At 41.9% G+C, this 27,597-nt stretch overlaps 1 protein-coding gene across 5 annotated transcripts in view; it reads left to right on the top strand.

The window, feature by feature from the left end:
* The window catches only part of iqsec1b (IQ motif and Sec7 domain ArfGEF 1b), a 204,000-nt gene that overhangs the window by 49,413 nt on the left and 126,990 nt on the right, over positions 1–27,597 (top strand). For 4 of the 5 annotated variants that reach the window (XR_015035841.1, XM_085776542.1, XM_085776535.1 and 1 more), the window contains exon 2: positions 23,774–23,881. The exons of the other annotated variant lie outside the window; for it this stretch is intronic. Coding sequence is in view for 3 of the 4 variants with exons in the window: in XM_085776542.1 (XP_085632668.1) it covers positions 23,774–23,881 (108 nt within the window). In the remaining variant the exon portion in view is untranslated. The remainder of the gene's footprint in view (positions 1–23,773; positions 23,882–27,597) is intronic. 5 annotated transcript variants of the gene reach the window in all.

Here is a 27,597-nt window from a genome sequence, read left to right as displayed (position 1 = left end):
TGATCTTGATATTTGGGAAAAAAAAATTTACATTTAAAAAACAAACAAATAAACAAAAAAACTGCTTTTCATCCTCTAAATATAGTTCAAAAACTCATTTCAAACATATAAATTGAAGATACTGGCTCGACTCGACTCAGCTCTGGTACCAGGTACTATTCTAGAGAGCGTTGCCATTACAGGATGTTACCGCCTTTAGAGTAGCTGGTCGTCATAGAGACGCCACTTAACAAAATAAAATGAAACTAAAGCCTGCCACACACATAAAGAATTTTATAAATCTCAACCGATTTTTTATCTGTGAGAGACCCCACACATGAAGATAAAAAATCTGTGATTGAACAGTTTTGATCGTATTGTGTGTGGTGTCCTGCGATATTCCAAACACAGCACACCACACACATTAAGATTTTTCAGAATCTTGACCCTCCGGTCAGAAAACTCAGAAAGAGATCCGCGGCATCACCAGCGATACCAGGGGTGTCGTTGTAGCTACTCTTTCGGGTCAATTTCCGGAATGGACAATGAGAGCGACGTAATTTTTTTTTTAATGAAAGCGGGACACTTCAGCCTTTACAACGATCCCATCTGTGTGTGTGTGTGTCTGTGGCTCCGGACACCGAGCAGTCAAGCGGCTGTCCAATATATATATATAATAGGGACCCGTGCGCTGGCACATGACGGGCTGTGAGCGGCGGTCACATGATCGTTTAAACATGGCTGCTCTATTGCCGGCTGTGGCCGGCTATGAGTGCTACCATCTTTGCTATCGGCTATCAGGAAATCTCCTGTGTATGCGTGAATGTCTGTGTGAACCTCATGTAACACCAGGGCTGCACTGTGGCTCTCTGTGGGGTTGCCGGTGTTGTGCGGAGAAGTGGCTTGTTGCCGCGAGCAGCATGCAGAGCTCGGCCAGCAGAGCTCGGCAAGCAGGCACCGGCTTTCCACACACAAGATGACTTTTGATTGAAACGGCCACGGCCCGATAATCGTAAATATTGAACATGTTTAATACTTACGATTATCGGCGCCGAACGTTTTCCGAGCCGATTGTTGGGGGAATTTTGTATAGTTGTGTAGTTACTCAGTTGCCGCCCTGGTGTCCCAGCTCTCATCTCTGGGCACCGCGAACAAACGCGCTGCATAACCCACAATCTTTTGTTTATGACAGTTAAGACTACACAAATTAGACGTAGTAACATCGTATATGATATATAACGTTATCGACCGCTCCATGTATTGATTTTTCGCCGGCTTCATTGTAAACAAATGTGTGGTGGCCTGGGAAAACCCTTCACATGGTGGGATTTTGACATTTTCATTTTTTTTTCCATTTCCATAAACTAGACGTTTTCAGCCATTCATAACTGTTTGAATGACTGAGAAAGCCCTATCAGATCAAAAGTTATGGGCATTTTAATCTATTGTGACCAAAGAACTGAAAAGTGAGAAAAATGGCTTTAAATAGAACGTTGCTGTTTTAACCCTCTAAAGACGAGTGTTTTACAAAACATTAAACAGCTTCTGAACCGTTTATGATGGAGATGAGCTGTAAACTGTATCTGAATCGTGTGATTTTCTGCTTTCCAAGGGTCTTTGAATGGTTCCTCTATGACAAGAAGGGACCGTATAGTGTGTGTGTAATCACGTGGTACGGGAACAGATGCTAAACCGAGCGTAGCATCTATGCTAACCCGAACGTAGCATCAATGCTAAATAGAACGTAGCATCGGCGCTAAACCAAACTTATCATTGGCACTTGCACATGTTTTACAAAACATCAACAGCATATTATAACTTCCGAACCGTTTATGATAAAGTTCATCTGTAAAAAAGCATCTGAATCGCGGGATTCTCTGCTTTCCCAGGGTCCTTGAATGTTACCTCTACAAAAACGTAGGTAACGTACCTGTCTCCTCTAGCGCTGCTGCTGCAGCTCAGCTGTGCTGTGGCTCAGCTGGAAATGAAACGCTTTACTCGCCACCAAAACATAAAAAAAGGAACTTTCCGTTTTGTTTTCTTAAAATACTTATTCACCACGATGTAGTAGGGAGTTCAAAGTACCAGAATCACACAAAATATCAAAATCATGGAAATAGTACTTTTCCACCTATTTTGGCTATTTGCCACAATAGAACGTCAGCGACTTCCGACGGGTTGTCCCAGGCCGCCACACAAATACACATGGCCAGATGGAGGGGTAGCAAAACAGCGGAAAGCGACCAGACTTGCATAGTTTGTTCATTTTTAAAACATTTAGGCTATTAATTGAAATGTGGTGATATCTGATGACCCGCGGCCGCTGGTGACGACTATCTGACCAATCAGTGGTCTGCAGTGTTTACATGTCACATTTTAGTACCGCTTCACCCGTTTTGGAACGGTGGCCGAGCAGGGACTAAAAAGATAGTGCCGGGTACCAGATTCCAGGTACTTTTACGTAATGGAAACGCAAAAAGGTTGAGTCGAGTCGGTACCATGTAGTGGAAACACGGCTATAGTCTCCACCCACTTGCAGCATAATACAACAGTGGCTGCCACTGATAACCCAGACTCAGTACTTCAGTGCTAATGTTAAGTGCTCTGTTTTGTATCCCGAGACAAATTCTGGGGAAACCTTGGCTATCTCACATCCTCAGATGATATCATTCACTCAGTTTTATCAGCCCACTGATCTCAATCTCCAAAGCTCCTCCTGTGACTATCTCATCTATGCCGGTTTCAGTAAGAGTTTCATGTTCCCCCATCTCTTGTCGGCTGACAGGGCCCCCGACTTCAAGCCAGAGCTCCCATCGCTTCACTTGTTTACGATCTGCCATTGATTTTGCTTTCGACAAAGGACAGGTTAATCTTTTTGTTGGTCTCACACTGACAGCGTATGATTTCCTTTGGGCATGTCGTCATGTTTTCAATCAGTTCTTGCTTACCTTGCGCCCCGTCACCCCCTCCGTCCTGTGACTTCCTTCACTGTGCCTGGTCATCTGTAAACAGTAGTGACAAAGAAGAATATCTGAAGTTCACAAGTGTCTCATCGAAGCAGCTTTGTATGGGCAGAGCAACATTATGCCATTAGTACAGGATTTGCTGCTACACTTCGGTAGCGTTGTCTGGAAAAACATGGATGAAGCTGTAAAAGTGCTACCTCTGCCTCTGTGTTTGTTTCAATCTTTGGAGTGGAATTCAATACGGCTGATAGATCACTCTCATTAGTTGAGTATTGAGCACTCAGAGCCAAAAACCTGACACTTTTTTTCTTCAGGGAGAGTGAGGAAAGACAAGAGCCCTATTAGCTGGATGTGGTGGGTTATGAAAGACAACCTAGGCACAATGGAGGAGTCTGTCAAACCTATTAGGGTTGGCTGGTTACACTCCCCCACATGGCCTAACACCAGCTAAATTGAAGAGAGTCCTTTTCGGTTGCAGGAGTGAAGTTGACAGTCATCACAGACAGTTTGCCCTCCATGCATTTCAGCTGTGCCCTTTCAAGGATGGGATTTTCCGCCTCCATTTTTCCAGTGAATTGAAAAGATCTGCCTGCTTATATGACCGCTGGGCTCTGACATGACATTCTTTGGAAGCTGTGGTGACCCACAGTCATGCTGGCATCTGTCATTACACACACGCCTGGATGCACATCTGCCCAAGGTTAAAGAACCAAATAGGTTGTTTTGCTTCATTCAGCTTGTAATTTCCTGTGTGTTTTTAAGCTTAGGTTTATGTGCCAGTTTCCCACTAAATCAGCTGCACTGAGACAAAAATGCAGAACAAGGCATCTGCCAACTCTTGTTGATTTCATATAAAAAAAAATCCTCTCAAATAGATTAGGATTAGAGAAAAATGTGGAGCTGAGGGAAACGAGTTCTCCACAATGATTTGGTTTGATGTAGGTTGAAACAGCTCTGAGGTATCAGAGGAGTGTTTTGACAGTGCCAAGGTAGAGCTAAAGCAAACCTTGTGCATAATTTACACTATAAATGAGAGTTAGGCAGAGTTCTGAAATTTATTTGTGGTTCTGATGGTTTCCCTGCGACGGGTTGGTTCTGGCCACTGAGATTTTACTGGCCAAGTCCTGCTGGTCTGAAAGCAAAGAGTTTTTTTTTTCCCTCTAAGTTTGTTCATGCAGTTTCATGTAACCAACTCAACAAGTGTAGTATCATGATTCTCTCAACACTGTGTCTTAGCTGGACTTGAATTCGATCAGGTCAGTAAGTAATCCATGTGTAATTTTCTGAGCGATGTCTTTATTATTCACAGATCTTAAATTGAAAGTTTGCGAAGTGTTGGGTATATGCTGCCCAAATTTCATATATCGTACTTTCCGAACTATAGAATGCACCTGAGTATGAGCTGCACCAGCTAAATTTTAAAAGAGAATGCATATATAGGCTGCACTTGAATATACGTATAAGCTGCAGGTTTTCATGTTGTAACATGAGATATTTACACAAAAGACAGTAGGGAACTGTGCAAGTCCGCTCACTTTTCCGCTGTTTTGGTTACGCTCCTCTCGCCCATGTGCATTGGTTGACAACGAAGCCAGTGAAAAATCAATAAACGGAGCGACCGGATAACGTTACGAACTGTCATAAACAAAAGATTACGGGTTATGGAGCGAGTTTGTGTGCAGTGTGCAGAGACGAGAGCTGGGACACCGGGGCGGGGAAAAAAGTAACGGCTTATAGTCCGGAAAGTACGGTACTCTTTTTATTTTCTAAACACATTGTTACCTCATTTTCCCCCACACCACTCCAGTCACATGCCATTTACTAAAACCTCTTTTTCCGCTTTTCCTGAACCCTTCTGGACTTTTGCTGCAGCGCTCACTCACCTGTCAGTACCACCCCTACCCAGATAAGATTATTGTTTACCTTCAGGAAACAGTGAGATCTTACAGTATTTCCTGAACTGTCTCCTCTCTGATTCTCATCTTTCCTCGATAGATTCTTCCTCTGGGGCTATCTTGTTTTGGAATCACAATACACTGACTTTGCATGGTCATAACTCTCCTTACAGTGTGACATAGTTTATAAAAAGCAGCCATGATAAGCTGAGATGGGGCTATGAAGAGAGAAAGGTGTTGTCCTTGAATGATTGGCTCTAAAGTTGATAAAAGAGCAGTATTTGAATATTATAATAACAAATTATACGTAATTTGAATACAGGGTTGAGTCAGGTTCATCCATTGATGAATGTGTGTATTATCAAAATTATGCACACAACCCGCATGATACACATCTCAGTTGAGCCATTGATATTGATATGCGACTGGAATATGCTGATGAGGCTTTCCTGCCTGATTGATTTTCTCCCATTCAGCCACAGCAAGCCAGTCCAGCACGGATGTTGAGTGATGAGGCCTGGGTCACAGTTGGCACACCAGTTCATCCCAAAGATTGAATTGGGTTAAGGTCAGGACTCTGTGCAGGTCAGTCAAGTTACTAGGAAAACCATTTCTTTATGGAGCTGGCTTTGGAGTTACGTATTTAGTTTATTGGGGTGATGATCTCGTCTGGGTTAAGGTTTGGGGTCTGACTGGGTCACTCCAAAAGATGGATAGATTAGTCACTAGATAGTTTGAAACTCTCACTGAGCCTCACCTGGCAGGAAGCCACCTTCACCTCATCCATTATTCTTTGAGAACTCTGTTCCCCTGCATCGATGGTGAACTGCCTCTCTGTGAACTGTGAACACCTCTCACCATGTCCTGCCATGACTCCGTCCTCTATTAAACCAAGTAGACGAGTCAACAGCAGCTCAATTGTTTCCTGTAAGCCTTTAGCTGTCACTATTGGGTTCTTCTTTTATATCTTTTCTTTTGGAGTCATCTTAGTTGGTACCCACTGACAACAGTAGTAACCACAAAACTGAATTGCCTCCCTTTATAAACATAAACCTTCGGACAAGAGATTCCTTTAGAAATTCCCATAACCCTTTATGTAAGTTTCATGCAGATTAACAGTTCTTGAATGTAAATGTAAAATCTTTGAATATTTTAAATGACCAAGACACTCTCAACCAAACCTCTAATTTCCATTGAGGTTTCCTAGCACCATCATTTTTTTCCCTTTCCTTTCTTTTTTTTTATTAGCCGTGTGGTCACATACTTTTTCTTGTGTCCTTATAGAGGACAGGGTGATGATGGAAGTCTCCAAGTAGAGGAAGTATAGCTCTCTTGTTACTACTAATATATCAATGCTATGCTTGAACATAAGGGGCACAAAACGAAAAAGAAGTACAAGAGGAGGTATAATACAGGAAAAATGTGTTTATCTAAAGAAGAAACCTGTTCTGAGGTTTCAAACAATGGAAAAATGCAGCTGATAATTAAGACTGTTCTGTAGAGACATCTTTTGAATCTGTGTTTAGACACAGATGTTGTTTGCCATGATTCCTTTCAAAGAGCACAGAGTACAGAAACACTAAAAGATGACAGGATGCCTTGTACCTTGTATTCACACTCTGTCCACAGCTATTGTGACTCAAGTGTTTACATCTGGCAATGGAAAGCATCTCCGGTAAACACAAACTGAATTTCAGCCTGGCTTTAGCTCACTAAAATGCAGGTTGTGCAGTATCTCAAGTCAGTGTTAGAATTATGTTTGTGCTTTTTGTGAACTCCACATGTCCTCTGGTTGGATCTGCATACACTTTCCAGTTTCTGGTTGTTTTGCTTAATATCTACATGAAAAATGCATTGCATCTCACTTTGTTATTACTGTGGCCAAAGGTAGTTTACATAATAGACTCCTTAATGCATCGTGTGCATGTGTACACCTGGATTTAATGCGTTTCGGCTTCATATGATTACGATCCACTCATCCAGGTGGTAATGCCAGCTGCACAAGAAGTCTTCATAATGAGTACAAACACTGAGATCTGAACCCTCAAATCCATTTCAGTCCTCAGACCCTTGTCCCTCAAACCATGTATGAGCTGATGGATGGTGGTGGTGATGACTCTGAGTATTTCTGCCCACCTCATGTTGCAGAAGACGCAGCACGGTGTCCTGAGACAAAGTGAGATGTCTGAAAAAATGAATCGAGACACTGTGGACATCTTGTTCTTTTCAAGCAGCACAACACTTTCATTACAGTTATAGATGCTCCGGTTTGACGGGGCTGCGACGGTCTGTGGCTGAAGATCTGAGATCAGAGAGGGGTGGACATGTCGTAGATTTGCAAAAATATCAGCCGGAGAGTCGTGTACTGTGTTACCTCAAACACCTCATTACATCATTAGGACTAAAATAATTTCGTTATCAGTTTATCCATCAATTATCTTGCTATTACCAATTTAATCTATAAGAAGCTCCAACATTTACAGATCACTGTTTCCCATAGTCTAGTCTTCAGCTAGCTTTTTTGTTAGCAAAACACATATTTATTATGTTTAAAACATACAGTAAAAACAGTAATAGATCACCCATAAAACGTATGCCAACCAAACACGCAAAATTTTTACCACGAACACGCAATTTAGCGATTTTTTATTTTGGATATGAGTAGATCAGGCCCTTTGACTAATATAAAGTAGGCTATATAAAATCTGCATTAGAAGCGGCTTTGAGTTGTTAGAGCACACCCCATATGGGTGACCAGACTGAGTTCATCTTGGCCACATGTCATTTCCCACTCATCTCTCCCTGAACAACAACAAAAAAAAAAAAGCTAAAAAAATAACGAACAAATTTTTGATGGAGATTTGGGTGATATATATATGAATAAAAATAAAAATTATATATATATACTGTGTATATATATATATATAGATATATAGATAGATAGATATAGTCACGCAAGGTGATAGATAGAATGAAGATAGAATGTATATCATTTTTATTTTGACAGCAAGATTTGCCTCAAGGCGTTTTGTAAAGGTATTGTATTGATCTATAATATTGGCTGGCAGAGGTATACTAGTGGTCATCCATAACTGTTGCTGATATTGCATTCACCTTGCAGAGAGTCAGGGCTTTGTGTGCTGAGAGTATAATTCTGTGAAGACGCAGCCACTGTGAAACCACAGTGAAAGAAGATTCCATCAGCCTATGAAATGGGAAAGAATTACAGGATTGAATTGTTGACAGAATAAAGCCTCTCTCTCTTTATCGGGTCAAGGATGAATTCTCATGAGCTCATGCTTTGGAGGGATATTGAAGCCGTGTAAAGGCCTTCAGTGCAATAACAGACAGAACTTCGTGGATCTGGAGAAATGGAATTACCTCAGTTTTCTCTACAGCAGCCAGACGATATGAAGGAGGTTTCTGGGCTTGGTGTGTGGTAGATTATGGTAATAATAACCCCAGCTCCAGAGAGATGATGCTAGGTGTATTGTTACTCTGTTAACCCTGTGTGAGACATCCCTGTAGAGGTGTATGGTTAAGCAGTGTCTTATGAAGAGCTCCTGGATAAGACCTTTTTTATTGCAATAATGTTTTGATGAATACTGGGACCCATATACGACTGAGTGGAGCTCACAGGAAATTTACACTTTTATCCAATACACACATGTTAGGAAATAATGAAAATCATCAAATGTACCTGCCACATTGATGCCCATGTTTTACCAGCTGTGAGGGCTTTAAATGAACAGTTGACTGGTACAATAATGGCACTGCAGGTGTCCGGTCAGAGGCTGGACAAATGTACAAGCTCCAATATTTACCAGCAGGCAGATGTTGGTCACTTTACACTGTGTTTGTTGACTTGAATCAATAACTATTCTCCAAGAAAATTATTTGTTTTAGTTGGTGCAAAATACCTCGCTAACACCCTTACATTTGTATTTGACACTTTCAACAAGATATTTATTAATTTATTTATTTAGCAAATGGTTATGCAGGGAAGTTTGACAGAAATGTTTCTGCTCCGAGAGGGAGATGTGAAAGAACTAGTCATAAAGCCTTAAACATGTGCACTAAATCTTGTAAAAGCCAACACTATTAAACATTTCAAGACATGAGAAGGTGAGCTGAATAGTGAATGGCAGGTTATAGTGACTGCACTGTACATAATATTACTGGATAGTTCCACTAAGCTGGTAGAACAGTGATTTTTGAATCTCGACTTCTCTCACTCAGTGTCATATTGTGTCCAAAAATAATCAGCTCAGCCAGGATAATAATTTTTTACAGTATGGATTGGATGGTGTTTGAGTTCAAGACTTAAAGCAGAAGTAAGCGGAATATTTGTGTCAATATAAGTCTTAAATAGTTGTATCTTCCGACAGCAATCACTTATATAGAGTATTACGAGTAGTACGAAACACGGGTCTGTCAGTCACTCTGCTCTGCTGTAAGCCGAGGAGAAAACTTTCCTTGTATCCTACAACCTTTATCCAATGAGGAGAGAGAACGGCATAAAGGGGCAGTCCTCTCTGTGTGTGCAGCCAAGGGATGCGCATGCATGTGGTGATATAGAGACGAGGGCGGGGCCTGCTAACTCCATCGGCTGACAAGAAGTTAGCCAAAACGACCGGATCGCTTACTTCTGCTTTAAAGGTTGAATATGTAGAATATTTATTAAAAGCTATATTTTTTCAAAAATAATACATCCATGGGGCCTTTAGAGGGGTACAGAATGAAAGTGTTGCTTTTCCACAAAAAAAATTGTTTTAGTCTGAATTATTATTTTTAATTTTTCTGACGGGCTCGACAACTGACTATCTGTCAACGTTCTGTTTACATTCGTACCTGCCTGTAGCCGACATGTGGCTCAGTTCTCCGCTGTTTTCCTGCCTCCTCCCGGTCAGATGCGTTTGTTTCCAACCAAGCCTTTTTAATAATCAATCGGTGGATCAATGGATTATCATATACTTGTTAGGATAGTCTTATCTGTCATAAACACGTTTATCGTCGCGAACTTTCGGTGCCACGGAGCTCCTTTTTTTTTTTTTTTTTTTTCCCCAACTTGACGAGAGCAGTGACAGCGGAGGCTCTGAGCAGCAGCGGTGTGGAAGGCAGAGAGCCTCCACTGTCCCTGTAACAAGCTACAAGTCATTTATTATGCTGTTAATGACGGTAAAAATGAAACATAAGGTAAATATCCTGCTTAGCTCTCCTCCTCTGCTGTCCTCTGATCAGAGTGGACTCCCTAGCAACGGCCCGTTTTACCTAGCAACGGTCTGGCAATCGACTGCTGGAATTCTTTTTCTGTTGTTGTTCTTGTAATTCTACATAGTCAACCTTTAAGTGATGAGTTGACACCGTACATAACAACTATGTCAATCTAAAGGGGCGTTCACACTGGACGCGATAGACGCGAATACAATCACGTCAGACGCTTCATTCGCGCTAGACGCTCTGCCCGTTAATTTGAAAACCGATACTCTCAACCCGTTATCTTTCCACGTCGATCGTGGCTGATATCACCACCGTTGCTGCACTGTACTTGCTGTACAAGTCAGAAACACCGGACACGCCCACACACAGCTCATATACAATTAGCTTCTCCTTCATGTTGGTCTGAGTGTAAACAGCCGTACAGAGAAGTGACGTCGTTGGCTTGAACTCGTCGCTGATTGGATGTCGCGGCGCGATGCCGCCTGAAAAGTTCAATATTTTCAACTTTATTCGCGCCGCTCCAGACGCCTCAGACGCGCCGCTTCATTCGCGCCGCGTCTCATCGCGCCAGACGCTCCATTCGCGCCGCCTCCGCCTGAATCACGTGTCATCGTGCAATTTACCTTGGTTTTCAATGTAGAGTTGCCGCTCCATTCACGTCTATCGCGTTTGGTGTGAACGCCCCTTAAGGTTGCCTTTTTTCTGTTGCTGTTATTGAACGTTGCTGGTTGCTCACTATGCAGTGACCCATTCTCAAGTAAAAACCTCGGGGAGTCACAGATCATTGCTGGTTCAAGGTGTAATGGTGTTAAAACATGTCATGGGAACATTGCCAGCACCTTTTGTCAACAGTTTTGACATTGTGTTAGTTTGTGTTTGGTTAGACCAAGTAAAAGCAGAAATAGGATAACATAGATTTGATATAAAGTAATCAATGATTACCTAGTTTTCAAAATATGATTTTTGTGAAAAAATTAATAAATAAATATTGTAATTGTATATTTAAAAAAAATAGTGTATCCACCCAAAGACTGTTCATAGGTGCCCTCATTTATCTACTACAATTAGCAATACCTTGAACTGGAGTGTCTTACATGTGAGAATGCATGAGCATGAGATTTTCAAGTGGGCCCTGAGTTGGAAAAGGTTGAGAACCACTGATATAAAGAAACATCTATGTAGAAATTGATGCAAATGGTATGTTGCTAGGGCTGCATTTATAGCTTTGTCATCTCTTGTGATAGAAAGAAGCTGAAAAAAACATCTGAATCTGCAAACTGTGCTCAAAAGACCGAGCAGAATCAGTGGAGGAGCAAACCAAGCAGTGAGAGCGGCAAGAGCGGAAAGAGACTAAGAGCTACAATAGCTTTTGGAGGATTTGAGTTTTAATTTTTTTTTAGTTAGAGGATATTAAGCAAATTCAGTTGATTTTGTCTCACTTCTACCGTTTCATGTTACTTTGCACTATGTAGGAAATTCTCACCCTCTGGGAATTCAAAGCCTGTCATGTAGCTCTCTGACAAACAATTATTTGACTCACTGACTCAAACTGAACAGGTAGGAGTCAATTCTGCAGTCAGTCTCTGCTAATACTGTACCAGTCAGCTACTGTAAACACTGCTTCAGTGCTCTGTCTGTGCTCTGCCTGAACTGAAGCTAGGCACCATTAAAGTAGGGAGATCAATAAGCAATTATTAATCCATCCCTATCATGTGGCTGTTGACGATTCATTTTCTAGACATTTCTAGGTTAATGAAAGTAACATGTTGACTAATGGCACAATCAAAAGAACCATAGCCTTACTTCAGCAGGACCATACAGTACTTAAAGGGTCATAGGCCTTCCTCATCCGCTCTTAAAACTCAAATTTGAATATTAACAGGTTTTTTATGATAATTTCCCACAGCTCTCAAAAATGGCTGTACACTGGTTTGCAATCTGGTGAGGCCCAAAACGTATGTGTGTGAGTAGTTAAACTGGAATCTTGTGATACATCCAGCAGCACAGCTACAGCAGCATTGCAAGTTTCTTAAATGTGTTGCTATGAGGCCAGGGTTGTCTTCATTTCGGTATCATGAATAGTGCGTGAAAGCCATATAGTGAGGGTGTTTTTTGAAACACAGTCCCAGTGTTTCAGCACGCTTTGGCCTGTAGTCTATACAGTACAGCAGCTTTTGTTGTGACAAATAGAGCCACATCATTTTGGTTAGAAATGAGGCTGCCCCTTATTCCTTCATTTTACTGTTGACACTGCTCCCTTTCTCATTGCTTTCACGTAAAAAAAAAACCTCTAAAAAACTCCTGCTGCCTCTTCATGGCAATTTAATGACTGCCCCAAGTAACAAACTCTAATTTTGTTTGTTGTCTTTGTTGGGAAGGTAAAATGGCAACGCTCACTAATAATGCATGTGAATATGACCCGCAGTCAAATGGTTTGGTATTTTTGAAACATTCAGTGTTTCTACATGCTGAGGTTTGGAAATTGAAAATGTATTCAAAGTTATCTAAGTTTCCTGTAACAGCAACAATAATATATGCTACAGCAGCTTTTCAGCCCCAACTTGCTACTCTGTAATTACTTTACCGCAGTATCAGGGAGGCATTTGTGTCTTTTGTTTGCAACAGAAATTAACATCCACAAAATCCATGTGACACGTGTTGTGAGAAAGAGGTCATTTTCTGTGTTTGTGACTTTAAAGTAAGTTTGTTGTCATCTCTTTCAGACTTGAATGCAAAAGCCTTTATTTAAATACTTCGTCTTATCAACATCGGACTGAATCGCTTTTACTGCACACTGCTGTCATGCATGCGCCCTTCTGAGCGTGTGTGTGTACGGCGAAAGAGCGCTATGCGGAGATGAATGAACGGAACGATATTGCCGCTTCTGGTGCTCGTTCATCGCCGTGGTGCTGCTGTGGTACTCCATTTCCGTTTTTCTCCTACACGTGTTCACACCTCGACTGTGTGTTGCATGTGTCGACGTCTTTATGTCATCAGCATAATCGAAAACAACTCGATCGACTGTGCACAATTAATTGGGACAGCCCTAGTACTATTTGTATACAATTACTACTAGATAATGTTGTGTAATATGAAAGGTGTCTCCTTTAGTGATGAACCCACAGAGCACCATGCTCAGATCAGCTCCACAGTGTGTTCTGGCCTGTTTTAGGTTGTTGTTTTGGTTACATGTTGCAGCCAGAACCATGCATTTCTCTGAGGAGGTGGTAGAGACCAAACCACAGCTTCAAATTAGAACTAATGTTATTATGTGTCAGGTGAATGCATGAATTGGCAATTATTTGTCCATGAGTAAGCTGTTAGAAATTTTGTGTTTTAAACTCGGTGTAATACAGCTGTGATATCTTCCTAGAATGTTCATCTTAAGATGAAATAAATTAAAGTTTCACTATTCACAATATATTATTAAATGAAACTGACAAATATAAAAACAGGTTCTAAAAGATAAACCGCTAAATTTCTCGGCACCAGCTCATTAGTCGTTTTTTATTGAATATTAGTAATTACAATGCAAATCCAATTCATTGTGATTGTCTTTTTAAACAGGTTGGATAAATTAGCCAATGATGTTAACTGACAATTACTAATTTATTGATTTATTGATAGATTCTGTGGGTAAAATTGCAATAATAAGGTGACTTGACTTGGACTTGACCAACCTGTGACTTGACTTGACTTGCCCCGAAAAAAATGACTTGCAACTTACTTGAGGTTTGATGGTTAAGACTTGAGACATGTGTGACTAGGTCCCATCTCTGTTGTGTACTGTTGTATAGTGCAGTATCGGTGGTGTGTGTAAGTGTGGCACCTGATTTGTCATTTAGCAAGCAAGCGGAGCTGTCAGTAACTTTACCCTTCACCTCCCCTTTGCCTTCCTGTTGGCTCCCAAGCATGTTGGCTGCTGTAACACATGAGCCCACACCGACTAAAGTGTTGCATCATTGCAGCTGTGAGGAAGTATAGGAGATATGCAGTATTTTGTGTGATGACATGGCAGTCTGTGAGAGGGAGCTCGCCAAGGTTAACTGGGCTGTAGTGGCCAGTGGTGATGGGCCTTCATGTGGTATGCACCGACACACCTGAGTAAGAGAGACTTCAGGGCTAACATAAAATAACGTGCATTTACTGTAGCTCTGCTCTGTCCCAGTGCTGATCAGGGTAACACAGTCAAGTACAATTCATGATACAAACCTGTTATACAATAAAGGTTCTCACTATGAAGGCTAAGATCTTATTAGATTCCCGGGCTGCTTGTATTTGCATACTAATGAGGATAAATCATTTTTTTGTGAAGGTACCGTAACTCCTGAATGGTATCAGTTTGAAAAGAAATTCATTTTTCAAAAGTGGGGGAAATTCCCCACCTAAGGGCTTCACATGGGGGGATTTAACTTTGTTGGGGGGGACTACAGGTCGTATATGTCCTATTACCTGAAATTACATTTTGTTGCTCTTTTTCAACTTAAAACAGTGTTCTCTGAACTACATTGCTGTTCTCTTTCCCCTTCTTCTCTGAGTGGTCATCTTTTGGAGCTGCATCTGTGTTGTTTTAGTTGCTCCCTCTTCTCTCCAGTCTCCTTGCTCTATTTCTTCCAGAGTCCAAATATCCATATTGTATGTTATGCTTCAGATATAAATGATGCTGCAACTACACAGCAGTTCAAAGTTGTATCTGTCACATGCTGAGGTATAGACTATTAGTCTTGTATTAATACTCAGTTTGCAAACTCAGTGTTACTGTGCAGGGTTTTCCCTGGCTTGGCCTTTATTGTCCCCCTTCTATTAAATATGAAACAAGGCTGAAAATCACAGGACATGTCTGTTCTGATAATATAAGTCAGCGGTCCTGTTTCTCTTCTATAATACACATTCTACATCTTGGAGGTGACATCTTTCCACACACAGCCTTCCTCCTTTTAAACGGGGAGTTGGTGCAAGACGCTACATCTAATCGCCCCCCTCATGGGCGCTGTAACCATTTAGGTGACGGCCAATATCACCTTAGGCAGGAAAACCTTGTGGTAAAGTCGGGCGGACTAACTTTGATATTTAATCTATCTGCTGCTTATCTGCAAAGTTCATTGAAAGTTCATCAGTACATTTGAGTAAAAATGGCCGCAGCTCCAGTAACTACCCAATCATCAGCCTCACTCTTTTACTCGCCAAGAGTTTCCTCCAGTGGTGGAAAGCAATGGCAATGTTAGCTGTAAGTTGGCCACCCACTCCTGGCAAGAAAACACCTTTGGTAGCAGAGAAAACATACAAAAACCCTTTAGCTTATTGAAGTGGTTGGGGGCAAACAGTCTTCTTAAGGCCTTTGCACACTTAGTCCATTTTTTTCATTCGAAATTGCCGCACGTCAAAAAATAAATTCGACCTCATGCTGTGTCAATTGCATTTATACACTGACTCTGAAAATTTTGCTTGTCATTAAAGAATTCGGAACAACATGTTCGATTTTCTGCGTTTTTCGCATCCACGAGAAGTCTTTCTGACCACTCACATCAGTGTTTCAAGGCTGTCAGATCCCGCTGAGCTGCCTGTTTGTGTGTGTGTGTTTGTGCGTGTATGTGCCGGCCGCTGTTCAGGATCATGGAAATTGGTCATCTTCTTTTTAATGTGTGGCTCCAGTAGAGCTAATAACCAAACTGGGCCACTGAAATCCTAAAATAAACTGTTGAAGTGATCATGATAATTCCACAGCTCATTTACAAGCAGGTCCCCTCACTCTTGGCGTCCTGTCAGGATTGGATGGACACAATATTTTCTTTTTGTCTTGTCTTTTTATTTCTTGACGAGTGAGAGGACCACAACAAAATCATCCTCACTGCATGATGACTTTTGTCTCCCTTTCCGAAGTTTGGAACAGAATATATAATATACGCATAGTAATAAAACACATCGGACTGCATGGGGTCTGTAACGATTTTTATTGAGTGACGGATTAAAAAACGCATACGAAAAAAAACAGACTCAGTGTGCAAGGCCTTTAGGGTTTTAGGTGGGTAACTCTTCTGATAGAGGAGCAGGGAAGCGTGTAGGACTGCAACTCTGCCTCCTGCTCTCAGCTCTGGGTTGTCATGGTGTTGTACTAATAAACTCAGGCAGATTTTAGATAGGGCCGCTCCATCCAACATGGGCTTTATGCTGTCTCTGCTAATTATACCAGGTCTTCTGCCAATTATCTATAAAGCCCATGTCTTTTACTGGACACCACTTCAACAGTCAGCAGTTATATCATGACATGTGGCTCAACTGACATGGTCTTTGCATAATGTACCCAAAAAATGATTTGACTGACTTCAGATCAGGTGCCATTACTAAAGACGTCAATAACAATTTTACTGCTTAACTTAAGCCAGCAATTTTAAACAGGATGCTACATTGAGCTGAGCACACTTGACTGTGGTCTCTCCAGTGTTGTTAACTACTGCCAATAATTAGAGTTGGTGACTCAGGAGGACTTGTGTGAAACATGAACTGGTTGGTGGTTTCTGGTATGGGGCTGTGCTACCTTCAGACAGTTACTTGTATAGCAAACTGCTAAGATAAGGTCATTAGTGGCTCTGTGAGGTGTGTAAAAAGCTGTAGAATTAGTGAGAAGAGCTATGAGTGCTTGAACATTGTTACTTCCATTACAGAGGTGATATCAGGAGGAGACTAGTATTGAACTGGTGTTTTTTTTTTGCTGCTGGGATGGGGCCCATTAGGTAAAGGAATAACATTTTAACATTTGTATTTATCTATTTATCTTGTTTAAATTTGCACTGACGGTTTTCCACAAATGAAGTTCCGGAAAAATAAAGTTCTTTGAATTGAATTGAATTGAACAAAGCACTCAGTATTGGTGTTATACTATTATTTCTAACTGTACAACCCTAATGAAGTTGCACTTTTTATTTTTTTATACAACTGTATTAATCTTGCTGACATCAGTGAACACAACTCAGGCAGCAGTTAGGCTTTTCTCCAGAAGCAAATTAGTTGTATATAGACATATTTTATAAGATACAGTCGCTGTATTTGGCACCTTACCAGAGACTGAGACCTATTGGAGGTCTTAATTTGTTGCCTCTGAGAGGGTATTGAAACTAGCAATTATGTTCCTGCAGCAGTCCATGAAACACAAAGGTGAAGCTCTGCAAACATGCTCGACAGAAAAAGAAGAGGAATTAGCTATTGAGTCTTTGCCACGTACTTTGTTATCCGGTGTTCCCCTCCAGTATGTTAGCCTATCCTTCAGGAATTGCGCAGCCAGACAAGCCCCACGTTCCTGATTATACTTGTGTTACAAGGCCTGTGTTTGTTTTTCATTCCTTGATCTGCTCTTGGGGGATAAGGAGATGCAGGCCATGAATGTTTTGTGAAGTGGTTCATTGAACCTATCAGCAATATGCCTGTGGTGGTATTGGCAACGCACAGTGTAGCGAAGTGGCCCAGTTGAACACAAAGCCCTCCCGTAACACAGATCCCACTCCCACTCAGAGGCATGATAAAATGCAATAATTAATGGTGTTGTAGTCTCCTTTTCTGTGGGCCTCATGAGGTGGGCAATGGGCGCCATCAATAATTAAATTTTGTCTTTACAACTGAAAATATCTCTCCCTCTAGACTCCATTGATGCTGATGAGAGAAATGAGATGTAGAAAGTGATAGAGCGAAGCTGCTACAGCTAAGGCTATTTCCAGAGGCTTCATTGTGAAGCAGCAAAGGTTAATTGGATTCTGTCAAAGTGATATCGTCAGGTGATCTTTAAATCACTCAGAACACCACTTATATTACATCATCTAATTTTCTTTTTTGGAGAAAATCTTGTTGTATTCAGTGCGGGACAAGTTTATAAACCTATCAGGGCTTGACAATGACCTCTGTGAGACCAAAAGCTTGTTGTTTCTGGGATAATAAAGGAAAATAACATTATTCAACGTGGAGAAGAATAGCTTTGGATAACCACCATTAGAAAATGATGTCCCTCTCTTTTCTGAGTAATACCATGAGCAAGCATACTAACAGACTCCAGGGCATAATGCAGCATATCTAGTGAAAAGAGAAAGATTAGGATTTCCGCATTATAGCCTATCAAGCAAAACCGCTTAAAACCTGCTTTTTTGAAAAGTACGGCACACGGCAGACTGCGTTACATAACCGGTGGAAGTACACGCTACTCATCCATCAGGAGGAGGTAAAAGGTGGTGGTGGGGGGGGGGTGTATTCCTGGGATTTGTGTCAGCAGAGGAGTTGTGTGTTGTATCAAGGTGCGGATCACTCCCTGTGTTTGTGTTTATCTCCTCCTCATCTGGAAGCTGCTTTCACTTTGCGCCGAGCCCTGATGGATGGAGCTGGAGCGGTGATGGTGCAGCGGTGCATGACTGTGTTGCCACAACTGACCTTGCACTGTGCTGATTAAGAGAGGGAGTGTACAGTATTGACTCCTCACCAACACCATCACCCCTGAAACCTGACTCCAACCCCCCTCCCTCCCTCAGGAAAACCAAATGCAGATGATTGTTTTTGTGCACAGTCAGTGTGGCCGCACTGACACACGACCCTGAAAGTGACACAACCCGTGTTCACCCCTCCTGAGCAGGCAGGATGTGTCATTTTCAATACGGGGTGTGCCCTGTGCAGCTTCATGCTACAATTAAGAGCACATTTGTCCACTGTCGCTCCAGCAGTCGTTCCAGAGGTGTCACTTTGAGTTACAATGCAAAGTATTGATCCATGACATTTTCAAGTAAATGTCCATTGTGCCTATTCCCTGTCTGGTGACTGGTGTGAGAAAAACAGCGATTCAGCGGCCACAAAGAAAAGAGAGCCACGTCTTACACACATTCAAACCGACAGACAAAACAAAGACGTAACTGTCTGATTGACAGGTGATCTGCACTTAGATCAGTGCAGAGACGCCAAGTCTGTGCTTAGTTCACAGCTCTAAGGAAAGAGGAAAGCTTTGTAACAGATCTGAGTAGTTTCACATCACTGCTAAAATAAGGAACATCTGAATCAATCTGTACTCACTGTATGGGAGGGTGTTTACCTTGGATGTAATGGTGCCATGTGTGTGTGTGTGTGTGTGTGTGTGTGTGTGTGTGTGTGAGAGAGAGTCTTCGTGCTTGTTTTGACCAGTGGAATTGGGTCTTAACCTCCACAGATCACAGGGAGGTCGCAGGTCTTAACCTTCAAATCTCAGGCGTGTGCCGGCTTACTGTGGCGCAAATGATGAAGTCAAGTCACAAGTCAAGGTTTATGAAATTCTGATCGACACCAGTTTCCACACTCAGCTCTGTTAGCTAGTTAGCAGCTACCTTGTGTGTTGGCCTCTGCTGGTTTATCACATCCTAATTTGTCACCAGGCATGGGCATTGCACTAGAAATCATCCATTTATGTTTAAACAACAATGTTATTTTGCCATATTTACAAAAATTCAAATATCCAATTAAAAAAAGTCAAGTCATTTTAGGGCAACTGTCTCAACTTGTAAGTCTTAAATCATGGACACCAAGTCGGTCTTGTATCAGTGGTCAAGGAAGCCCTTAATATGTAACTTGTATGTTGACAGCACTTGTAATGGGAAACAAACAGTTACAGTCAGCACAGTCAAACTGGGATTTTAATAAGTGCCCACTGCTACAGTTAATAAGTACCATCATTAAGCTCAGTTAGTCCTTGAAACCACTTTGCCAGCCTTCTGACGGTTTAGAAGTTTTGAGAGCCAGTGTGTTTAGAGACCACCATTATGTAAGCAGAGAACCTGCACTCCAGTGATAACAGGAAGCTTATGGCAGGCAGTGGGAAATCTCCATCCAGGACTTCACCTCCGTGGATGAGAGATTATTACTGGCAGCTCTGGGTCGCAAAGAGCACAACCCGTTTGTCCTTGGGGCAGGTTTATGCATATGGAAATGCTGCTGTTAGGTTTACATTTCACTATGGGTTTTCACATCACAAGCTGCATCACATTGCAATGAGTTCAGAGGTTTAACCATCATTAACTATTTAACCGTAACGTCTGACTGGGGGGGGGTATCGGGCCGTACAAGTCTTGCGCACTACTGTGTGTTTAAACGAGAATGACGGAGAAAGAGAGGAATGAACGGTATAAAATGTATTTATATTTATTTAATTTATTTATTTATAATTTTTTTTAAATAAGATGTTAACAGATATTTCACTGGGCAACAGTTGAGGTCACATGTTGTGATTTTCCAGGATCATTTCCAGTGAGTGCACAACAACAGTGCTTGATTTGGGACAACACCCTGTTGGAATTCACACTCGACTAGTGATGATGGTGTCTATGAAATTCACTAGAGATCAGTGCAGTGAAGTACTGTATGAATTGACATTCAGTAATAGAGATGGATAAAAACAGTTATTTTCTCTAATTCTCTTGATAATTTACATATTTTTTACGTTCTAAACCAAACAGCACTTTACACACACCACTAGGGCTGACCCCCCAAAAAAGTTTAATTTAAACGGTTTGGTGTGATAGTGTTAAAAACAACAGTAGCATTTAGTAGGCAGCCTCCACATAAATCACCAGATGTTGAAGCTGCTTCCTCGAAGGGGTCAGCCGAAGTGCCTGTGCCTGTTGCTGAGAGTGTCCTATCAGACCAAATCCAAAGTGTTTCCCTCCCCAATCATCCTCCCTCCCTCCCTGAACCAGCGATGTTATATTCCTCACATCCAGGCCTGCTCTCTTCTCACCTCGGCCAAATCAGAGATGTCTCTTTTCATGCTTGTTTTTATTTACCAGCTACCTCTTTAAGTTGATGCTCCCTTGGCTGTCCACCACAGTGATTTATGAGAAACACCCAGGTGACAAGCAGTAAAGCCCCAGACTGATGTGAGCATCTGTGTATCAGTTGTGTGGTGCTGGTGCTGCTGCTGCTGCTGTTGTTGCTTGCAAAAACTCTCCTGATAATAGCAGAAAATGTTCTGTCTCAGCATGTGATTGTTTTGATGCCCATGTGCCTATCAGACTCTGGAGCGGTTGTTTCTGCAGTTAAAAGAGAAGACCGTTGAAAAAAAAAAATCAATTCACAGAGAATGACTTTGCAAGGACTTTTTTTTTCCCAGGAAAGAACATAGAACATTTTATTCTGAAACTAGGATTCTCAGGAAAAAACACTTTGAAAGGTAACTCTTCCCGGCAGTGTGTGTTTCTTTTTGTTTTTTTCCCCTGAAGTTGGAGGTCGTGACGAGTTGTGGAGGTGTGGGACTGGACTCATGCTGTCAGCAGACCATGCCGGTCAGAAGCAGAGAGCAGGACAAAGTTGTCCAGAGGCAGCACATTATCTAATGTACCAGTCGTCATCAGTCCTCACTCTGGGGGACGGTTCAGTGACAAGTGGCTGCTTCTTCCATTACTCAGCCAGCTGCAGCAAATAGGTACCAAGAGATATAGGTGGTTTATTTATGGCCTACGCTCCATTCACACTGTTGGCCATGTCCTGCCCTCTGCTTGGGGTGACTTCTGTCCAGTAAACGTTTGCCTAGACTTTGCTCCCTGCTCGTAGCATATAATACACAAAATTGGACAGTGTCTGAAACAGAACTCATTTAAAGATACGGATGTCCTCGCAGAATTATTGAAGGAGTCAGTATTTCACGAGAGGCAAAATTAGAGAACAACATCTAAATTTTTAGATGGATCATAATTAGGGCTGTACGATTAATCTCATTTTCATCGTGTTGCGATGTCAACATGCGCGATAAACACATTGCAAAGGTTGCCTGGCGCACCTCAGGCACCACTATTAATATGCACACCTGAATATTTGCACACCTGAATATTTGCAGTGACAAGTGTTGGACTTGAAGAACCTCACAGAGCTGTAAAATGATCCCAATCTTCTGTTCTCAGAAAATTCCCACACATCAATTTGAATGACAAAGGAAATTTGGTTAAAAATCTAAACAGTGTGTATTTAACATGAGAAAAAAGATCAGTCATTTATGGCTTCAGCATTTGTGATCTTGAGAGGTAAAGATGAGGACTGGCTTTGCCCTCTGGAGTGTGAGGTCATATTTGTACCTGGCAGTGTGTCACTGTGTCTGCAAGACTCAACAAAGCTGTGAACAATGACTGCACCTGGTGTGAGTCAATACATTCATTCAGCATGGATCTGATCTTCCTCTAAAATCACCACCTGACTGATTGCTGGTTGCAGCTCTGCTTAAAGCCGCTTAAAGTGTAACTCTTTGTTTAGGTTTAATATTCTCCAAAGAATTTAATGTGGAGAGGTGCTCTGAGGAATCAGAGAAGGTTAAAGCTCCTCTCTCCTGCATTAGCGGAGACAGCAAACAACAAGGAAGTAGATGGGGGCTGGATGGGTGGAAGGATGAGAATGATTTCCCTTCAAGCCTTTGTGTGTGTGTGACACAGTGTTTAGACCAGTGTATTGTAGAGGCCTCTACTGGACCTGACCCTAAACGACCTAAATGACCATGAGTCACAGTTAATAAACTGCTGAGAACTTTGTCTTTTCCATCTATCACCCAATTAGCTACTGAATATTTTATTGTTGGTGCAGGAGGTGGAAATAGGATCCTACATTATTTATGTGAATCTGTCTTTGTGGTATATAAACAAATTATTCAGGTTCGGCTTTACATTCATTTTCTGTGTTTTATCATCAGGATAACGCTAAAAGTGCTGAACCAAGCAAATCCGTATCATTTACTATCAAGCTGAAACACAGTCGTGATCATGACTTTGCACAAATATGTGCACATCCAGATAATAATCTGGATCAGGTAATAATCAGACGTGTGTAAGTCTTTGGCCTCGACAAAGGTTCACGCTCGACTCACTCCCTCACATTATTATATTGATGCTGATCTTTTTCCATCACAGCTGCTTGTTAACAGATTGAATTCATTGAAAGGGAATCAAACACATTTCTGATCGGGCCTGCTCGTCCTATTCAGAGTTTATTCTTGTTTCTCCTGTGCTGAAGCCTCTCTCTTTTCAAAAACGAATGAATGTACGCTTGTCGGGATCGAGTCAGTTTTCCATGGGTCCATGAGGACCTCTTGCGTATCGGGTGATCACAGCACATTACTTTGTTTCCACTGTGGAGACCTCACCGTTGAGAATATTAACATGTCGGGAAGCTTTTACCTGTTTGTTTGTGTGATATCTGCAGTACTGCTGTTTGTTAAAAAATTTGACAAAATGTATCGTTGGCGGTCAGTGGAGCTTCAGTGATGTGCGAGGTCATTGAAGCTAAAGTGTTGGATAAGAGGATGTAATACTAGTCTGCTGCTTTCTCTTCTCTCTTCTGCTTCCTTCCTGTTTATATCTGTTCTGCTCTGTTGTTGCCTCACTTTACACTCAGCCTGGTATATTCTGATCATGTCTCATCTCCTCCTCCTCCTCTCTCTACCTGGCACTGAGCTCTGTGTGCTGATTCAGCCCGTTGTGATAATGCATGTATGAGAGTTCCCGGCACTGATTCGAAGGCATTAAAAAGCTCCGGGCCATGGACAGAAGTAATCTCTTTTTTTCAGCTCAGTGGGGGTTTGGCGTGCCGCCGTCTGACCCCCTCATGAGTGTACGGTGCAACACAGTTTACTGCACAACCGAAACATGTAATGGTTCATCATTCATCATCTGGAATTTGACTTTATTTTTGCTGCTGTAAATGTGAAATATAAATTTCTTCTCTCCTCTTATGTTGCAGGCGACACGCCTCGTTGCCTCTAGACGTCTCAGAGATCCCTCTAACGCTAATTGCCCCTCCGTGTAGAAGAAGTTACCCCTGTCGCAAATGGAAGTCCGCTTCTTTTGGGTAAATCAAAGGTTTTTTTTTGTTTAAAGTCACTTTTTCTTCATCAGTCCACAATTCTCTTAAGCCCATTTCCTGACAGTCTATCTCATCACACACGTTTCTGTCCTGGTGGTACTTGATGGCATCACACTGTTTGTCCGCCTGCTAAAACACCTAATCTCTGATCTTGCCGTTCCCCACGCTGCTGTTGAGTGTTTCTTTGTTTGTCAATCTTTTCCTTTTGCTCATGAAGACTTCCACCGCCCGCTGTGCCCGAGCTGGTAGGTGGCATCCTCATCCTCCGAATCCACTCAGATAGAAAATGAACAACCCAGCCCATTACAACAACAGAAGTGAAGTAGGAGCGCAGTAGGGGGGACCAACTATTTTCTGGAATAGAGCAGGCAGAACAGACCCCCGTGACGTCACATCTTGTCCTTGCAGTCGCTCTAACATTCAGCATTACTTCACAAATGCTGAAACAGTTGAAGGATATCTTAGAAAATGAGTGACAAGCCTTGCTGCACTGCTACAACTTTGTAGATTATCGCGAGCAGGGTGTTTGCATAAAGCGTCTTGCGGCACATAGATTGCAGCACAGCGAAGCCCTGCCCGCCCGTCCATGCAGTCCTTCCTGTCTCTGGATGCCTTTACTTGGGCTTCATTACAGCTGCTCAGCGAGGCCCTGCGAGCTCCTCTGCAAATGAGGAGAGATGGGGAGAGATGAAAACCCTGAGAGCATTGAGCAGTGGGACATAGGCTTCAAAAGCTTCATGGCAATTTCAAAGGGTTTTTATTCTCGACGCCTGGCTCGCTATGGAGTATCCAGCGCTGAGCTTGAGAGCGATTTCTGAAGGAAAAAGAAAAACCTCACAATATGGGCTTTAACCTGTGTAGGAAGTGATGGTGAAAGACATGGCCAGTTGTGTTTGCTTAAGAGATAAATGTTGGAGATGACGAGAGCATGAAGACTGAGCCATAAACGTTCTGCATTCATTACAGCGAGGTCCTGAGCTGTCCCGCTCAATTAGGAAATATTTGTCGAAGAACATGAAAAACAAGTGCACATCAATTACAATTACAATGGCCCAGGGAGTTGTGTTCTGAATTACGTTTGGGTCAAGCTGAAACCTACAATCGGAGGAGGTAGGTGTGTAGATTGGATAATGAATGCAATTATGTTAAACCCCTGAGAGGCACAGAGGAACTGACACATTGTTGCAGGTAAAATTGCACTGAAGCAATACACTGCTGCACAATGGAGCTGTTTTAGAGGCAAATTATTGGACTGTTTTTTTTTTTTCCAAAGTGTCAGCAGCAGATGATTGGTTTCCTCTGCTGCACCTGACTGGTCTTGGATTTGTAGACTTGTGGTCTTCCGTAATGTCACAGCTCTTTTTTTGGCCACTTTTTTATAATCGTGTTTGCAGGTGTTTTAGCAAACAGCTCATGTATTGTACTTGCGTTTTCATTTAGAGTAACGTTTTTCTGGCGACTTCTTGAATCAATAATTTCAAGTCCAATAATTAATTACCCTTGTCGTTTTCTTTGTCACACTAAAATCTTATGAAAAACACGACACAACTTTGTCTGCATGCTGCTTGGTGCTGGACAGGAAGCTCACACTTCATGAAACGAGGTTAATGAGAACTGTGAGAGTGAACCAAAACAATAAAGCCGCAGGCTATAAAACCAAAACAACGAGTTGATTCAAAGGTCTCATAGATTGGAGGGAACTGCAGAGATCATGTTCTGTAGCTTTGTCAACAGAAGCAGACAGAAAAATATTGATGGATGTGACTTTTAAAATGAACAGTCCACAACTCTTAAGTTGCTTGTGAATCATATGGCCCTTTTCCAATAGTGCTCGATTTGACTGCACTTGTTTTATTTTCTATTAGGGATAGTCCCGGCGACTGATTGGCCGTGTGTCGTCACTGGAAGAGTCATGACACAAGAATCAAACCGGCTATTTTTTAAAAACACACCGGCAACAGCGACCACTGATCTGTAGTGTGACTGTTGTTCTTTCACTCACGTTAAAGGTCCAGTGTGTAATAATTGGCAATGTTTATTGGCAAAATATGAATAAACTACCCATGAATATATTTGTTTAAAGCAGAAGTAAGCGATCCGGTCGTTTTCGCTAATGCTGCGTTCCAGGCCGGCTTTTGAAATCGTAAATTACAGCTTCAAGTCACAACTTACGACTTTGTAGCGTTCCAGGCAACCCACTCGTGTTTTTCCGACCTGTTTTACCGGTGAAAGTCACTATAACGGCCACTCGTAACTTCCGACCCGTGAACTCGTACCAGATCGAACTGGTACGACTTCACAGGTTGGAGTTACGAGTTGCCTTGAACGCACCATAACAGTCCTCGTCCCTACGTCGCCACATTCACGGCGTCCCTTGGCTGCACACACAGCCCTGCATGCCGTTCTCTCTCCTCATTGGATAAAAACTGTAGGATACGATAAATGTTTTCCCCTCGGCTCAGAGCAGAGCAGAGTGACTGACAGACCCGTGTTTCGGTCAAAACACTCTATATAAGTGATTGCTGTCGGAAGATATAACTATTTAAGACTTATATTAACACAAATATATCACTTACTTCTGCTTTAAGTGTACGTATAATCACTATAATATAAAATGTGTTTGGTTTCGTAGCCTTATATTCTTTTATAGACAGTATAGCAAGGGTCTTGCTTTAGAGAGTGTCGCCTACTCTGTCCTAACAAATCGGGAGGACAGAGTAGGGCCAGCCCCTCAACCAATCAGGAACCCACAGACCAGAATAGATTTGATTGTTCAAAGATAGGCTTTTCAGGCTGCTGCATACAGAGACATAGAGAAACACTGTGATTGCCTCAAACACACTTTCCTTACTGAAAACACACTGGGAAAACACAATTAAAAAAAAAAAAGTTAATATTTTGTTTTTAAAACAAATCCTGCCTACCCCAGCTAATCTAGTTTTGAAAGCAAACTTGTTTTATGTACATCTGAATTTAATAAGCTTTAAGTTGTCTTTAACTGGTTAGTGTAAATCACAGAACCACAGTATCAGGTATCACTCTGCCTGCAGTGGTTCATACTGATGCACACACAGCACTGTCATGTTCCCTCTTGTATTTGAAACATGTGGCCTTCAAGCACAGACCCAATAAGGAGCACACCTGGTCTGGCTTTAGTTTCATTCTAATGACGTAATCGGTGTAAACACTCTCATCGGCTTCCTTTGAATCACTGACAGTGGGACACAGAGCAAAGCAGCAGGGTCAAACGGTCCTGGAAAACTTTTGTCTCAGCTCTTAGTCTGACAGGTTTGTTCCCTCTCTGTTCTTTTTAACCTGGTGCCCACCTCACTTACATTTGTGTCCCTGTACCTCAGTCGTTTTCTTGATTTAGGAAAGCACAAGTTCTGTCTTGTTTTGCTCTTGATTTGATGAATTAGCTGTGAATGTTAAATGAAGTTTGACCATCCTTGTGTTGCTGCAACATCAACCTCTAATGCAGCTGTGTAGATGTTGATGTTGTGCGTTGGCGCTCATATGAATCATGTCTCATTTGTTTATTGTGCAGTTCTTCAGCCCTCCGTGAAAAAGCTTGAAAGATGAATTTGCATACACGTCTATGCCCTTTGTCTTTGTGCATATCGACGATATACGTTTCTCTAGTGCAGCCCTCTCTTTTCATTATATCTGCACATGTAACCAGGTCCCATACAGAATCTTTC

This window comes from Trachurus japonicus, chromosome 5 (assembly GCF_045865225.1).
Source record: "Trachurus japonicus isolate A0001 chromosome 5, Traja_1.0".
NCBI lineage: Eukaryota > Metazoa > Chordata > Actinopteri > Carangiformes > Carangidae > Trachurus > Trachurus japonicus.
The sequence above is the reverse complement of the archived record's forward strand: the minus strand, read 5'-3'. Positions and strand labels throughout refer to the sequence as shown.